Raw genomic sequence first — 15,373 nt, 5'->3', positions numbered from 1 at the left:
CTGTGTACACATATATATTTCCCTAGCTTTCATCAGATTCTAAAAAGGGCTTGTGATCCAAAAATATGTAACCATTGGAGAAGTCTACCTTTTTTTGCCTTAGGACCACACTGTTGTCATGAGCTGCTTGGTGTGCCAAGGAAAGGAGTTTGTTCCCTCCTTAGTGGTTTGATTTGCTGGAAAGTTCTTCCTTCCATTCTCCTGCTGCAGTTAAGCCCAGTGGAGTCAGGCTGCTGCTGGTGGAGGTCCGAAGGGCAGTGGTGTGCCAGAGCTGGGCCTCCGGAGTTAGCAGCCAATCGCCAGCTCTGGAAACTACTGTTGGGATTGGATCAGAGCAGGGGCCTGCCTTATTTAGTCTCTGAGGTCTGCTGTTTCTCTGCCCTTGGTAGGAAACCTGTAGACATCCTGGCATGTGCCACATGTATCACGGGGATCCACTGTGACAATATTTGCCAGGAAGCCTGATGTAGGCACAAGTTCAGGAAAGGTATCTTCCTGTCAGGATGTAAAGAAATAATGAGGCATCAGTATCAGTGGCCCCAGAGAGGGGCAGTAGCCCAGAAAAAAAAACTGCTTAAATGAATGTAACTTCAAAAGTTGGGCAAAGAATAATTTATAAATTCACATTTACCTCATTTCTTTAGACCACTTACCTCAGAGGAGACCTAGTACATGGCAAGTGCTCGGTAAACATTAAGTGTGTGGAGAGAAAAGCAATTGAAGACATACCAAAAGAAAAGCATTGAGCAGGGGGTCAGGGTTTCTGACGGGGACACAGCAGCCCATGAGGAGTGAGTAGTCACCATCGGCCAGGGGTCTTCCAGAGGGGTATGAGGGCAGCACCCCAGTGAGACCCTGGGGGTAGGCGTGATGCCAGGGGCCTCTAGTTCTCTGCCCCTCCTCCCATGTGCTGTAGGCAAACTCTGGGCCTGGCTTGGGAGTGTTCCGGCAGCATCTTGCTCGGCTCTCTTTGCACATTTGCCCTGTGTGATGATTCCTGCCGGCCGGGTGGACAGCAGACACTGCCTCGGCCTGACGCGCCCTCTCTCTCGGCAGGCATGGGCAAGAAGGACGACCCCAAGCTGATGCAGGAGTGGTTCAAGCTAGTGCAAGAGAAAAACGCCATGGTGCGCTACGAGTCGGAGCTGATGATCTTGTGAGTGGCCTTAAGTTAGGAGGCCCGGCGAAGGGGGAGATGTTAGTGCAGTGCCTATCACAGAAAGACCATTGGCCCTTCCTAATGAGATGGGGTGAGGCAGCTTGGTCCCCGAGTCACTGTTGCTTATCTTTCCCCCTCGCCCCATTCTCAGTGCCCGGGAGCTAGAACTGGAAGACCGGCAAAGCCGATTGCAGCAAGAACTGCGGGAGCGGATGGCGGTGGAAGGTGAGAGGGAACGGGGGTGAGGTGTACACAGGGAGGTCAGGTGTGGGTGCCATCTCCCTGGACCTCCAGACCTAATGTCTTCTTCGGTCCCCACAGATCACCTGAAGACGGAGGAGGAGCTGTCAGAGGAGAAGAAGATCCTGAATGAGATGCTGGAGGTGGTGGAGCAGAGAGACTCCCTGGTGGCCCTGCTGGAGGAGCAGCGGCTCCGAGAAAAAGAGGAGGACAAGGACCTGGAGGCAGTCATGCTGTCCAAGGGCTTCAGCCTGAACTGGTCTTGAGTGCCTGCCCACCTCTGGCTGGTCAGTCTCTCGGCATCCTCCTGACTCGAGCTGGGTCTCCCAAACCATCGGGATTCCAGGATGGAGAAGGCCCAGCACTTTTGGGAGTTTGCACTCAAATGTCCTCGTGCCTCTTGAGAAGCACAGCCAAGTCTCACGTGCTGCGGGGAAACCCTAGGCGAAGACACTAGCCTGCAACGACTCAGCCTCCTTGGGAGAGGTCCACTGGACTTCCAACAGAAGAGAGCAGGGCGGGGAGCGTGAGACGTACGACGTGCAGATAGCCCACACACTCCCTGAGGAAGCACCCTGGCTGGTGCCTCTTTTCTCCGTGGGCATGTTTGAGAAGAGCAGGAGCTGCCCCCGCTGTCAGAACCACAGCCACCACTGAGCAAGCCTCCACAGAGGAAGGGGCAGCTGTCTTTTTCATTCTCCGTGAAGCGCCACCAAAGAAATGAAAACACCCCCCACCAGAGTAAGGCTGTGTATGGAGACCGGGAGAGGAGCCATGGCCGCCCACGGTGATGCAGACCCCAGCATCGCCGGGGAAACAGAGGGCCAGAGGCTTCCAAGTTCATTATGCAAGTGAGGGGGGAACGAGGGGTCTGCTCCCTGCCCTGTACCACACACTGGACCCTAAGTGGCCAAATGCCCCAGGCATCTCTCTGGCTGTTGCCTGAGGCCTGTGGATTGCTGCATTTTTGCTTTTAATTCACACCATTTTGACACTGGAAAATACTGACTTTGGGGGGCCAGGGTAAGGCCCTGCATTTCAAGCCCCGGCTCAACCAACAGGTGACGTCACTGTTCAGTGCTTCACGTGGGGCAGGGGGTTCTCTTTTCTTGGCGTTTTTTCTGTGTTTGCACCTTGAAATGAAGCTGATGACCTGGCGAGACCCTCAGCCGCTTTGGACCCTTTTTGTTAATTAACTTATTTTTTAATACTTGAAGCAATTTCATTTTTATATCTTTACTAGAGACACTGATCACCTGGCACCCGGATGTAGGAGTGAGGGGCATGTCCCTGTTACATCTGCACAGCCCGACCCGAGACTGAGCGTGCGATCCATGCCTCTAGTAGGCTTCTTCATAGTGTTACTGACCCAGCGGGCATCAGGGAACAGTGCCAGGTCCTTGTTCACGGCTTTTCTGTTCCCTCCTGTACATCATGTCCAGCCCCCTCCTCCTCATTCACCCAGCACCCTGTCCTCCAGGGGGCACCAGACATGTAGACCTGGAGCATTCGCTTGTCAAGAACACATTTCAGCATCATTTGAGGCCAAGCCAAAAGGCAAAGATGCGGTTCTTGTCTCCCCATGCTGGGATCCCAGCCCTGCCGAGCCCCTTTTTCCTCAGTTTTGGTGCCAGAGTTTCACCTCCCATGAAACATTTATTAAAGAAAATTTGAGGGAAGCCCACTTCTGGATTGATGGAGACAGCTGTGGTGGGATCTCGTAATCAGCCTGGCTGATGAGTTCCTTGTCTTAGCTTAAGGTGAAACCAGGTAGAAATGTACCTGTTGCAGCAGGTGTGGGATTTAAGTTGGTCTCACACAGACAGACAAGTAAATCCAGCCCTCTCTTGCCAAGGGGGTCAGCAACCTCCCCAGTAGCAGGCTCTTCATGGGGAGGCAAGCATCCAGCTTCTAGGGATGACAAGCACCATGTAGCTAGTTCCTTAAGCCAAACTCTTCACTTCTGGTGGTTCGGCCAGAGCCTGGTTGTGTACCACTCGTAGAGCCACTGACTAAGGACATCAAGGAGTCTGCTGTTTGGCCAGCCATAGAGTCAGCACATAGTAAGCCCAGGGAGGTTTCCCCTCAGGGCCAGACCAGTCCAGAATGGGGGCTCTGGCTGACTCCTGGTGGGGAGGGGGCCAGTATGGAGGGAACAGGAAACTGTGAGGGCTCCCAAGGACAGGACAGGTCAAGGGTCCATGCTGATCTTGGAATTTCCGTGGGGAACCATACTGTGCCTCAACCTGAACACTTACTACAAACGAGCAAAGAACCTGTCTGTTCTTCACTTTGTCCAAAAGCTGCCATCTCTCTTCCTGTGAAAACCCAGGAGACATACTGCTAGCAACCATCACAGGCTCTGGCTTCTTTACTTCCTTTTTTCTGATGAGGCAAAGTCTCCATTTTTATTCACTTTTCTTAAAAAAAAAAAAAAAGTGGGGGCAGGGGTAGAGGGAGGCATTCTAGATTCTATCTTCAAATCCCAGTCATCCAAGAAAATCAGACTTGGGACAGGACCTTCTTTGCCTGCATGGCCTTTTCCCTCACCTTTCCACCACTTGAATCCCACTCAGACTAGTGAGCCCCAGAAGAGCTGTCTCCATCCCTTGTAGGTCCTCCTAACCCCTAAACAAGGAAGCAGTTTATGAAGTTACTCATGAGGGCTGTGGCAATGGTGATACACTTTAAATGGCCTGATGTAGCAGGAACACCAGGCGTTAGCATCTGCCCCTTGCTGCCCCCCAGTACATGTCAACCTTATGACTACTGCACTCTTCAAAGCACACGCTGCTGCCTGCAGTTATCAGAAAGGGCCTGGAGACTTTGCACAGAGGCTGCAAAACTCCTCAAGCTTCCAGAATGTTCCCTAGCTCTTCACTCTCAACAATGTTAGGATTTCAGGTTCTAGTAGAGCACTTGTTCTTAAACCATGCCCCTTTTGTAACTAGTTTGCAGTTGATTTTAGTACTAGATGACATGCTATGTGAAGTATTTTTCAACTGAGAAAGTATGCAGCTTCCCCAGCTAAGGTTTCTTCCCAAGAGCTAAGTCCTCTAGAAGGCCGGGGGAGCAGGATATGTCTATAAAATGCCAGCATTGTTTTGAGTGAGCCCAAACACAAGGCTAAGTAAGTCTTGCAGGGAACCAGAGTTAGCAGCCTGGAGGGAAGGCAGCCCTGGCTCCTGAGTTTGAGGGACCACCAATAGCGTGGTAGCCAGCAGCTCTGTTTTCCCGAAGTTTTCTCTGTGGAGATTCCCCAGCAGGGATTCTAACTGTTGAGATGATGTCTTGGGGTCTTCGTTGCCAGGAGCAATCCTCAAGCTGATTTGGGCCAGCAATGACACAGACTGTTCTTTAATCTATCCTAAGACAAGAAACTTTAGTGGGGCAAGAAGAGGGGAGAGTAAAAAAGATGGGAATGTCTGACCCATAAAGGGGAGTGGCCCATTTTATAAGCAATAAAAGTTTTTAAAAGAAATACATAGTGTATTTCTTAAGTCGTTTTATTGGACAAGGCAGTAAGCCAGGGTGCATCCCACACCCCACCCCCTGCCTGCTGCAGGAGGCAGAGTCCAGTCAAGTCATTTTATATCTGGCATGTGCATTGGTGTGTACAAGGTTGTTAAAAGAACACTTTTTTTTTTTAGTCCCGCGTATTACCCTGGCTCAGCCATTAACACACACAACCTCTCCTTCCTTTTTATACCCAACGTGACCTTTCTGAGCCAGAAGAGGACATGTTGTCCTAAAGCAGCTGGACCTCAGCTCTGAGCCCTGGGCAACCCTTTGGACCCCAGGTGAAGCCTGCTGTGGAGGTGGCTCTGGCACCAGGTCACGTGGGAACTCGAAGCAACCCAGTTTGATAAGAAACTGCTCTTTAAAACCAAGCCCCGGTAGCCTCTTAAAGAGAAGCATATTCTTTGAAATAGAGATTCTCCAAATCAGAGTGACCCTTTGGTACTGTCCACTCTCCTAGCCTGGCCCCCAGCTGACCAGTGTGGTTACGTGGCTGACTAGTGAGCCCACTGGTATAGGGTCTACAGCTACCAGGACAAAACCATCCAGATGTTTTCATGTCTGCCATGTTCATTCAGTACATAGGTCTTGGAACTTCCCAGAAAGAAATAGTCCAGGCCAACTCTTCTCCCTTTGCTACCGGAACCCTCCTGGGCTGCTTTTCCAAATAGAGGTACAGTCCAGCTCGCTTGTCCCCTCCTTTAGTGTGTTAACATATCAGAAATATCACAGGCTTCATGATCCCCCACAGAACTAACCCCAAAGGCATACAGTTTCCCTCTGGAGAATTCAAAAGTGGCAGCAGAGGAGGGCAAAGAACAGCAATGAACGGGTAGACCTGAGCCTGGCCCAGTTGAGAGGTCATCTGGAGGTCATTGCCATGGAAAGCTGCCCACCAGGAAGATGTTGCCAGCTACCCCGGAAGAAAGAAAGGAGCCTGGCCAGGACAAATGAGGACATCTTAGGTAGAAAGAAGAAGAAAAAACATGTAACCAGCTCAAGTGTGAAGATGCTGTGGCCCTTGATTCCTGCAAGGAAAGATAGATCATGGCCCTTGCCTCTTGGGGGAGAGAGTGGTTTTGATGGCCACCCACTCTGATTGCAGTCACCTTTTGTTCTTTAGAGGGGAATGGGCAGGATTTGGCTACTTTTCACAGCAACCCTGGGAGACAGGAAGTAGGGATTGTTTTTCTAGGCAGACAACCAGAAAGGAAGGCTGCTGGAGTCCATGAGAGCCACCTCAAGCATACAACCCTCTTCCAACAAATGGCCACTCTGCTGGCTCTGAAACCCTTCCTGAACCCTTAGGGATCAGAGTCAGAAATGGTTAAGGGGAGAGAATGTGCCATTTTATGTCACTTTATAAGCTGGCGAGACGGGCCACTTAGCGACACTCCTTCCTGCTACACCAGCACAGGGAGCGTGTTGGCCCTCCAGTCGCTCCTAGGCAGCCTGTTACTTCTGGACTTTACCAGGTAGCATTTTTATGCAGCCTCACTCCTTGAGCCTACTACCCTGAGGTCTTCGTGCAAGTTGGGAGTTTTAGCTTTTGAGGGTAGGCCTTGTTTGCCCGCTGCCCCTGCCTGGGAAGTCACCAGTAACCAGGACGAATGTGGGAGGGGAGATAGCGTCCTCTGAAGCTCACACACACACACACACACACACACACACCTTTCTTTTCATACCCAACGTGACCAGAAGAGGCCATCTAGTTCTGCAGCAGTTGGGTCTCAGCTACAAGCTCTGGGCAGCCCTTTGGACCCTGGGTGGAGCCAGCTGTGGGGGTGGCCCTGGCTGCGGGGCAAGACAGGATGTGGGTTGGGACTCTTGTAGCCTGGATGTTGTATTGAATGGCCTCCAGAGTAGGCAGATGTAGCATCCTCGAGATCTAGGAGAAGGACTGTTGTAAGCTCTCCAGTGTATGTGGAGCTGCCTCAGGCAGCTGTTGTGAGGAGGATGCGGTTGCTGGTGCCTGTCCACCAGTGGGAACGCGGTGGGGAGCGCAGGTCAGGTGAGAGCAAGGTTACAACAGTCATGAACATCATTCCTGCCTATTCCCCCGACCACGTGTTACCTTAACCACATCGTTTACCTCGCCAGTGCCTTGTTTTCCCTCTAATGTGAGGCACAAAATTGGCTGGAAGGGTCAATGCACTGGAAGTTTGAGGTTCTTGAGTCAGGACCTGAGGGGAGGTGCTCCCCAGGGCCTCTTCAGGCTGGATCCCTACTGCCCAAAGGCATTTCAGATCTATCTAGTGAGCCCACAGAGTTGTGCGTTTACTTTTAATTATTTAAAATTATTTTAATTATTTTAAATGCTGGGTTGTCTTTATTTCCTCTCCTGAACTTACTAGAAACAGGTTGCTGCAGACAGGCAGTGTTCCTGGAACATTCCGACTTGTCCCCTGACACCAGCTACCACCCACCCATACCTAAGGGCTGGCCATCAGACCTGCTCTCCCAGCAGTGGCTCCAGGGGACATGCCACCAGCCCCTGGTCCTCCACGGGGTTACTGCCTAGGATAAGGAATTCATTCCAAGTCTGTAACATTGGGTGTTAGAGTGCTGAGCAAGGGCCAGAAGAACAAGGGGTTCACTCACACACCACCCAGAAAAATGAGAATTTCTTGATAGAGCAAGAACACCTAAATACTCAAGGCTTTGGCTATCTAGCCTTCAGGTTGCCTCCCCAATAGTTTGAATATCAAGTGTTTCTCCTTAGAAGAGAAGAAAAAATAAGATAAACCTGATATCCAGCTCCTTTTCCCCAGCTTTACTTTATTTAGCTTTTTTTTTTTTTTAATGCTTTTAAAAATTAAATACCTTTTTATAGAAAGACTAGCTTGGCACCAGCTTTATCTTGGGACTGAATAACATTTCTAGTCTCAATAATTTTTTAAGCTTTCATCAAATTGTTCTTAGCATTGCCTGTGAGAACCTGGAGTGGGGGAGGGGTGAGGGCTGGGTATGGAGGGGTATCTGCCTGGAGGAGTGTCTGCCCGAGGCCCCCCACTTCCTGGACTTTCTTGTCTGGTTGTAAACCAGGCTGGACAATCACTGGCCTGAATCAGCGCTCAATGCCTTACTGGGAGCAAACCAGCACTCTTCAGCTCAAGGTGAGGGGAGACAGGGGCAGCTCCCGTCTTCTCCCTCCCGCCTCATTTTCTGCAGCCAGATCCCAGTGCCGTGGAAGCCCTTGGCTCATTGACAACCGCCTTGGCAAGCAGGGGAGGGGCCGGGAGCCAACAGGACCTTAACTCTTGAGGGATGGCAACCACAGGCATCTCTTTTGAACCACCTCAAAAGGACCTTGGAGCAGAGCCCCGAGGACTGGTGGAAGCTCTACAGAAAGAGATTTGGAAGAAGCATTGAGAAGAGACAAGTTTCCTGACACTAGGCCTCTGGGGAGAGTGGGTAGAGGGAGAATGCAACACCATGGTGACTTAGTTGAACCATAAAGTGCGTACATGCCTGTATATGTGAAATCCCGTTCAGGGGAGAGATTGGCTCCCCAGAGCGTAAAAACCCTGCTGCCGTCCAGTCTGACTTTGAGAGTTGTTAAGTGGAAGGAAAGAGGGCTTTCACCGTAGAAACAAATAGTAACTTCTCCTCAGTTCGGTGTGGCGGGGTGCACGTTTACCCCCAACTGTTTGTACTAAAGTGGCCAACAACCAAAATAAAGTCAGTCTTTTTTTTTTTTTTTAATTCTGTGTAAAAGGATCATTTCTTCTCCCAAGAAGCAAATTCACACCCTCAGTGGGACTGGGATGTGCCCATAAAACCAAGGGATCCAGGGACTCCTTCCAGCCTTGAGGCCCCAGCACAGGACCACCTGTCCACCCAGGCCAGCAGTACAGCCCCCAGCAGGGCAAGTCTCTGCGGGGAAGGTGGGGACAGCTGTATGGCTGCTTGTTCCTGGTCCCCTCTGTGCTTCTCCATGGTCCAGTCATTTCCTCCAAGCCAACAGAGGTACCTTCTCAGCCCCTTCCTTTTCCCTTATGCTCCTCTAAAGATGATCTTGAGCGTGCTCTTCCCCACCCTCACAGGAAAATTCCTCACTGGAGCCATGGCCATGTGAGACGGGCCCTGGACCTAGGATCTGATCTGCTGCCTGGCCCCGGCTTGGCCACTACCTGTCCACTGACCTGGGCATGGCTCTCCAGACCTGTTTTCTCACCCATGAAACAGGAAAATAACAGTCACTCTCTGTTTACAAAGTGGTGATAGGGTTGAAACAAAGCCATAGATGTTAATGGGCTCTGGCAGATGTTAGAGTCCCAGAGTTTTAAGGTGGCACTGCATCCATCCCTCTGTGGGTGGCAGGTGAACCCCTTTACAAACAGGCTACTGAGCCACCATAGGCTTCCTTTCCCTGCAGGTTGAATCTGGGCCCCTGCCCACGAGTTCCAACCATGACTGCACCCACCACAAGCAGATGTGCCAGTGTCACCCGCCTGTAACAGAAAACAGCAACAGCTGCTCAAAGGTGGTTTCCAGGAAATTAACGAGGAGGATTGAATCTCAGTTGAGAGTGTGAAGGAAGCCGCAGGCTTGGATTGGTGGGGGAAGGTCAGTACAGGAATGAAGACCAGGCTTCATGTTTGATGAGTTGTGTGTTTCCTGGCCTTTATGATTCAAACCCAGACATTTATTCTTCATTGGCCATGGGCCCAGCTCTGTGTTGTGCATAAGGCTACAATGATGAGAGGCAACACAGTCCCTCCCCTCAAGGAACACAAAGTCTCACAAGGGCCTCACACAGCCACATCAGCACTCACTCACTCTGCCACAAGGCATTCGTTATCTGTGCATCTCTGAGCAGAATTCTGGACCCTGGTTTGCCCTATTTCTCAGCGTCCCTCTAACAAATCACCAAGTACAACATGCACGTTAGTCATACACATACCCCACCCCCACCCCTACTCCAGGACCCTAGCTCCCTTACCCTGGCTTGGTGTCATTCAGCCAATGTCCAAACAGCTGATTTCAGAAAAGGGAGGGACAAGATGAAGGGTGGCATAGGCAGCCCATGACGTGGACCAGCACTGGCAGGCAAATGCCGAAGGGTCCAGCTCTTTGGCAGAGTCAGTCCCACACCCCTGGGAAATCTACCCCTTCCCCTGGGGGCCATTCTGAGCCATAGCGAGATTCTTGGAGCGAACTTTTCTAAAGCTTTCTGGCCCCTTGGTCCTCCTAAAGTCACTCTTCCTTGATTCCTTTTATGGGGGGTGGGGTCTCCAGATAGAATGGTTGTCGGCCCCTGATAGAATGATCCAGAAGGAAAGGTGCTTAAATTAACATGGGAAATTCCAGGCTTATAGGTTAGCTCATGCTGGTGCTGAGTCATGGTTGTGTCCCAGGGCCACACCTCCCCAAACAAACACACACATCTCCTCCGTCAGGGCTAGGCAGGATCGGGGGTTTCCCTGCACTGACATCCACTTGTGCAGTTCTAGTTTGAATCGTGGGTTTGAACATCCTTTTTTATCCACAGGCCCTGGTCCTGGATCTCACCATCTTTCCTCATCCTCCAGCAGGATTTTTTTTTTTCCTTCCTCTAGACTCTCCAGCCGCCTGCCCTTCAGGCCCAGAGCTCAGGCTCTCTCTTGTGGGAAAGCACCCTGGAGGTGGGGGAGCTGGTCCACCTGCCCCCATGCCCCAGGCAGGAACTCTTCGCTCTCCAGTCCCTCCAGTGGGCTGCGGTCAGACCTCTGGGTGCACGTGTTTCCAGGAATAGGAAAACCTCCCTCCCTGCTAGCACTTCCTCCTGCTGCCCACCCCGCCCCCCGCCCAAGACTCAGCCTGGCCTCTGACAGGGGCACCTCCACGCCAGCAAGCGCTAACTCACTGCTTGTTTCCTGGATGGCCTTTGGGTGTCTCCAGATATGGTAAGCAGCCAGCCTGAGCCTCCTTTTGATCTCAGAGCACAGAGGAAGTCTCTGGGGGGCTTACTCAGCTTGAGTCTTAGAGGATCTTGTAGTCTCAAAAAGTGAGCTGCTGCTCTGCTAGTCTGGCTGCTGGCGTGCAAGGCACTAGAGGTCCACATCCCTCCAGCCCCAACTCCATCGTACAGTGGGCAGCTATGGGGAGCTGTGTCTGTAGTACTCTTTTAGTACCAGGGCCTGAATCTCCTCTCACAACATGTGACATTTTCACCTCCCTAGCCCTTGGGTGAGAATTTGTTCTTCAGTTTCTATGGCAGAGGTGGGCGTGGGGGTGGCCAGGATGAAAGAAGACCTGACTCCACAAGTCAGGAGTCAGCTAGGGTGTTTTACAGTAAATGTGAAGATTGTCAGCCATGGTGAGCATTGTAAAGGGGGAAGGAAGCGGCACTTGTGGGCTTGTGGAAAATCTGACCTAAGACTGGCACATCTAGAAAGGCTGGAGGTGGAGAACCTATGGGAGGTGGGGCATCTCCCATCCAGAGCCCCCGCTCTGCCTGGATTTGTCTCCTCAGGGGAAATCAGAGGCTTCCTGCCAAGCCTCTCCTCCTGTGGTTTGAGGGACAGGGTGTCTGTAAAGGATCAAGAAATGTCTTAGTCGACAGATACTTAACTACATGTCAGGTACCAGGAACCACTGTAAACAAGGGGCCAATGGCCCTTCAAATCTTTCTCCTTCATGAGCACCTTTGAGCCCCACAGGCAATGCTGGACATGAGCCTTGCTGGGATATGAGACACATGGAGAAAAAGTTAATTCTCTAGATGAGGTGCCTTGGAATGGACACACCTGAGGGGGCCGATGGTGATAGGCCTTCAGGGCTCCATTGAGCTGGGCTCTGCTGAAGCCCAGAAAGTGGAGGTGAAGGGAAGGGGTGAGCAGGTGTGAGCACAAGTCCATCTGGGGCTGGAATGTAGGGAGAAAGCTGGAAACCCCTTCAGAAGCCCCAACTATTGAGGTCTTCCTCCCCGAACCACCTCCCCCAACCCTAATGCCTGACTCTCAGCCACCCACCCTCACACTGCGCTGTCCTACCTGGGAGCTTCAGCCACCATTTCCTGAGTTCTTACTGTGTGCCAGACACTGCCTAAACCTTGACATACTTCATTTATTCTTCACAATACCACTTTGACAGGTATTATCACCTCCTTTTACAGATCAGAAAACAGGGGCATCTGAGAAGTCAAAAACCTTGTTTGGGGGCCTCAGGATGGCGGAGAGGAGCTGAGGGCCAGCTTTCCAGGGGGCGGCCCCTGGCCTTCTATTTTGCAAATGCAGGCATGCCAAGGGCCTCACCAGGTATCTGTCAGTCAGGCTTCCACACACTCCTGAGAAATGGATTTGCACATTCTGACTTCTTTGCCTTCACACATGCTGTTCCTTCTCCTTTCCATCCAATAGGTATTAATTAGAGCACTAACTTGGAACTAGACACTGCTCAAAGGCATTATTACTATTCTATCATTATCCTATAGGGTCACTGTGAGTCAGAACTGACTTATCGGCAACAGTGCACAGGTATCATTATCCTCAAGGATCCCTGGTGCAACAATGGTTAAACACTTAGCCACTAACCAAAGGGTCGACAGTTCGAACCCATTAGCAGCTCCAAGGAAGAGAAGACCTAGCAATTTGCTCCCAGAGAGATTGCAGCCAAGAGAACCCTATGGGGCAGTTCTACTCTGTCTTATAGGGTTGCTATGAGTCGAAATCAACTCGACAGCACGTCATTATCCTCATTTTATTGATGAGAAAACAGCCTCAGGCTGGGTGGGTACCAGGGCCACACAGCTAGTAAGGGACAGAACCAAGACAAACTCCAGAGGCTAAGCTCTTAACATCTATCCTAGATAGCACCCAACTTCCTCCTAACCCCCTGGGAGGCCTGCCCAGACACCTCCAGCCCACTATACTCCCTCTCCTCTCTGAAGGCCCAAAATGCTTCAGATCTGGACCACTGTAAGATTCCCCCAGAGAAACAGAAAACAGAATGTGTGTGTGTGTGTGTGCGTGTGCGTGTGTGCGTGTGTGTGTGTGTGTTGCTGTTGAGTTGATTCCAGCGCATGGTGCCCCCATGTGTGCAGAGTAGAACTGTGCTTCATAGGGTTTTCAAGACTGTAAGCTTTCAGGATCAGATCACCGGACCTGTCTTCTGAGGCACCTCTGGGTGAGTTTAAACCATAGCCTTTTGGCTAGTAGGCGAGTGCTGAACCATTTGTGATACCCAGGGATAGAGATACAGATACACACATACCCGATACACACATACACACACTGTATTGATTGAGTGATTGCAAGGAATTTTCTTAGGCAATCATGGGGATTAGCTAGGCAAGTCTGAAATCCATAGGGCAGGCTGTCAGGAAGGGCAGGCTGGAAACTCTTGAGCAGGAGCTGGTACTACACTCACAGGTGAAATTTCTTGTTCCTGGGAGAAGCCTCAGTTCTCTCCTTAAGGCCTCCAACTGACTGGATGAGGCCCACCCAAGTTATCAAGGATAGTCTCCTTTACTTAAGGTAAGCTGATTATAGATGTTAACCACATCGACAAATTACCTTCACAACAGCCCCTAGATTAGTGTTTGAATAACAGAGGACTACAGCCTAGCGTGAAGACCTGGTGGTGCAGTGGTTAAGAGCTACAGTTGCTAACCAAAAGATCGGCAGTTCGAATCCACCAGCCGCTCCTTGGAAACCCTACAGAACAGTTCTACTCTGTCTACTCTGTCAAAATCGACTCGACAGCAGCGGGTTTTTTCTGGTATAGCCTAGCCAAGTTGACACATAAGACTGACCATGACCCTTCTGTTAGTTCACTGTGAAAGAGAATAAACACATAAACAAGACTAGGGAGGGGGCTTATACAGACTGCTGTAGAGTGTGATTCATCCAATCCACTGCACTTCAGATTAAAGAAAAGAAAAATATTAAAATTTTCACTCTGAAGCATGAATAGTTTTAAAGCAAACTTAAATACATAATACGTCCTTAGAGATCTGTGTTTTAGCATTAATCAAAGTTCCAGCAGGAAGGGCATGCCAGCAGGGCTTTCTAAGATCCTTGAAGACGTGCCTTTTGGAGGGACCGTTTGCGTCCCTCTTGGATTCCACATGAGGGAGCAGGGTGTTATTTAGTTCATCTTCTTCCAATCAAGTTTTAGCCCCTAAGCTGTCCTCACACAGGACCTGTAGGCTTTGGTTGTCAGATGCTCTAGCCTCCATCCTCCAAATCCAGCCTTGACTGTGAAAGAGTATACATACAGGGACACAGCCCTTCCCTTTGCCCTGTGGGTGATGGCCTCCTGCCGGTGTCTGGACCCCACTCTGGCTGGGGCAGGTGTCCAAGCCTGGAGGGATCCTAGCTCAGGCACTGTTTTTCCGCAAGCCAGCCTTGGGTCTGGGGTGAGTCTGGAGACCTAGGGCCAGAGCCTGGAAAGGCGAGGAGTTCAGGGAAGACCAACATGGCTCCCCTAAAGTTGGCTATGTTCTGGGCTTGTCAGAAAAACCCTATGGGGAGGGTCTTGAGGAACCCAGCCCTGAGAAGGAGGGAAAAATTTTAATTTTATTAAAGAAGGAACCCTTGCCCTTGTCCACAGGATAGGACAAGATAGGGTGAGACCTCCTGGGACTAGGAGAGGAAGGTCACCTGGTGGGATGATACTTAAGTCCTAACCCCTGTACTTGTGCATGTGTCTTTGCAAATGTAATCAGGTTAACATACTGGAGTAAATGGGCCCTGATTCACTATGACTGGTGTTCTTATAAGGAGCCCTGGTGGTGCAGTGGGTAAAGCACTTGGCTGCTAACAGAAAGGTCAGCGGTTTCAATCCACCAACTGCTCTGCGAGAGAAAAAAGGGGCAGTCTGCTTCCATAAAGATTACAGCCTTGGAAACCCTATGGGGCAGCTCTACTCGGTCCTAGAGTGTCGCTATGAGTTAGAATTGACTCGACAGCAATGGGTTAACTGTGTCCTTGTAAGAGGAGAAGAGACACAGAGAGAAACTGAGGCAAGGATTGGAGTTTTGCTGCCACAAACCCAAGGACGTCTAGGGCTACCAGATCTGGAAGAAGCGAGGAAGGAATCGCCTCTAGATGCTTAGGAGGGATATTGGTCCTTGATTTTGGACTTCTGGCCTCCAGAATTGTGAGAAGAAAATTTCTGCTGATTTAAGCCACCCGGTTTGTGGTACTTTGTTCAGGCAGCCTAGGAAACTAAGACACATGGGCTTTTAGAAACTGGGCTCCTTAAAGATGCTTCTGAAAATGCCAGCCGCTTTCTGCCATGATAAGAGGAACTAAGGGGGACTGGGGTTTCACAGGAGGAGCCGGAAGCAACAGAGAGAAACCCTCAAAGAAAAGTGAAACTGAGGTCAGATCTGGACTGTTTGCTCAGCCAGCTGCACCCACACCCTCTCAGGTAAAGCCTTGCTGGATCTTGTGTTTCGTTTTCACTAATAATCGCATCATTTTTGTCTTATATATTTGTATTATTGTTTCGTTTTTTAATTTAGGT

The 15,373-nt window shown here is 50.6% G+C and overlaps 1 protein-coding gene across 6 annotated transcripts in view; it reads left to right on the top strand.

Moving 5' to 3' along the window:
- MICAL3 (microtubule associated monooxygenase, calponin and LIM domain containing 3) overlaps nucleotides 1-8,623 on the top strand; it is a 208,860-nt gene extending 200,237 nt beyond the window's left edge. For all 6 annotated transcript variants that reach the window (XM_064284805.1, XM_064284806.1, XM_064284804.1 and 3 more), the window contains 3 exons: nucleotides 1,057-1,156; nucleotides 1,311-1,384; nucleotides 1,481-8,623. In XM_064284805.1, coding sequence (XP_064140875.1) covers nucleotides 1,057-1,156; nucleotides 1,311-1,384; nucleotides 1,481-1,665 — 359 coding nt within the window. In that variant the 3' untranslated portion in view covers nucleotides 1,666-8,623. The remainder of the gene's footprint in view (nucleotides 1-1,056; nucleotides 1,157-1,310; nucleotides 1,385-1,480) is intronic.
- The last annotated feature ends 6,750 nt before the right edge of the window (nucleotides 8,624-15,373 follow it).

The sequence above is a fragment of the Loxodonta africana genome, chromosome 4, assembly GCF_030014295.1.
Source record: "Loxodonta africana isolate mLoxAfr1 chromosome 4, mLoxAfr1.hap2, whole genome shotgun sequence".
In the NCBI taxonomy this organism is placed as follows: Eukaryota; Metazoa; Chordata; class Mammalia; order Proboscidea; family Elephantidae; genus Loxodonta; species Loxodonta africana.
This window is presented reverse-complemented; position numbering and strand designations above follow the sequence as displayed.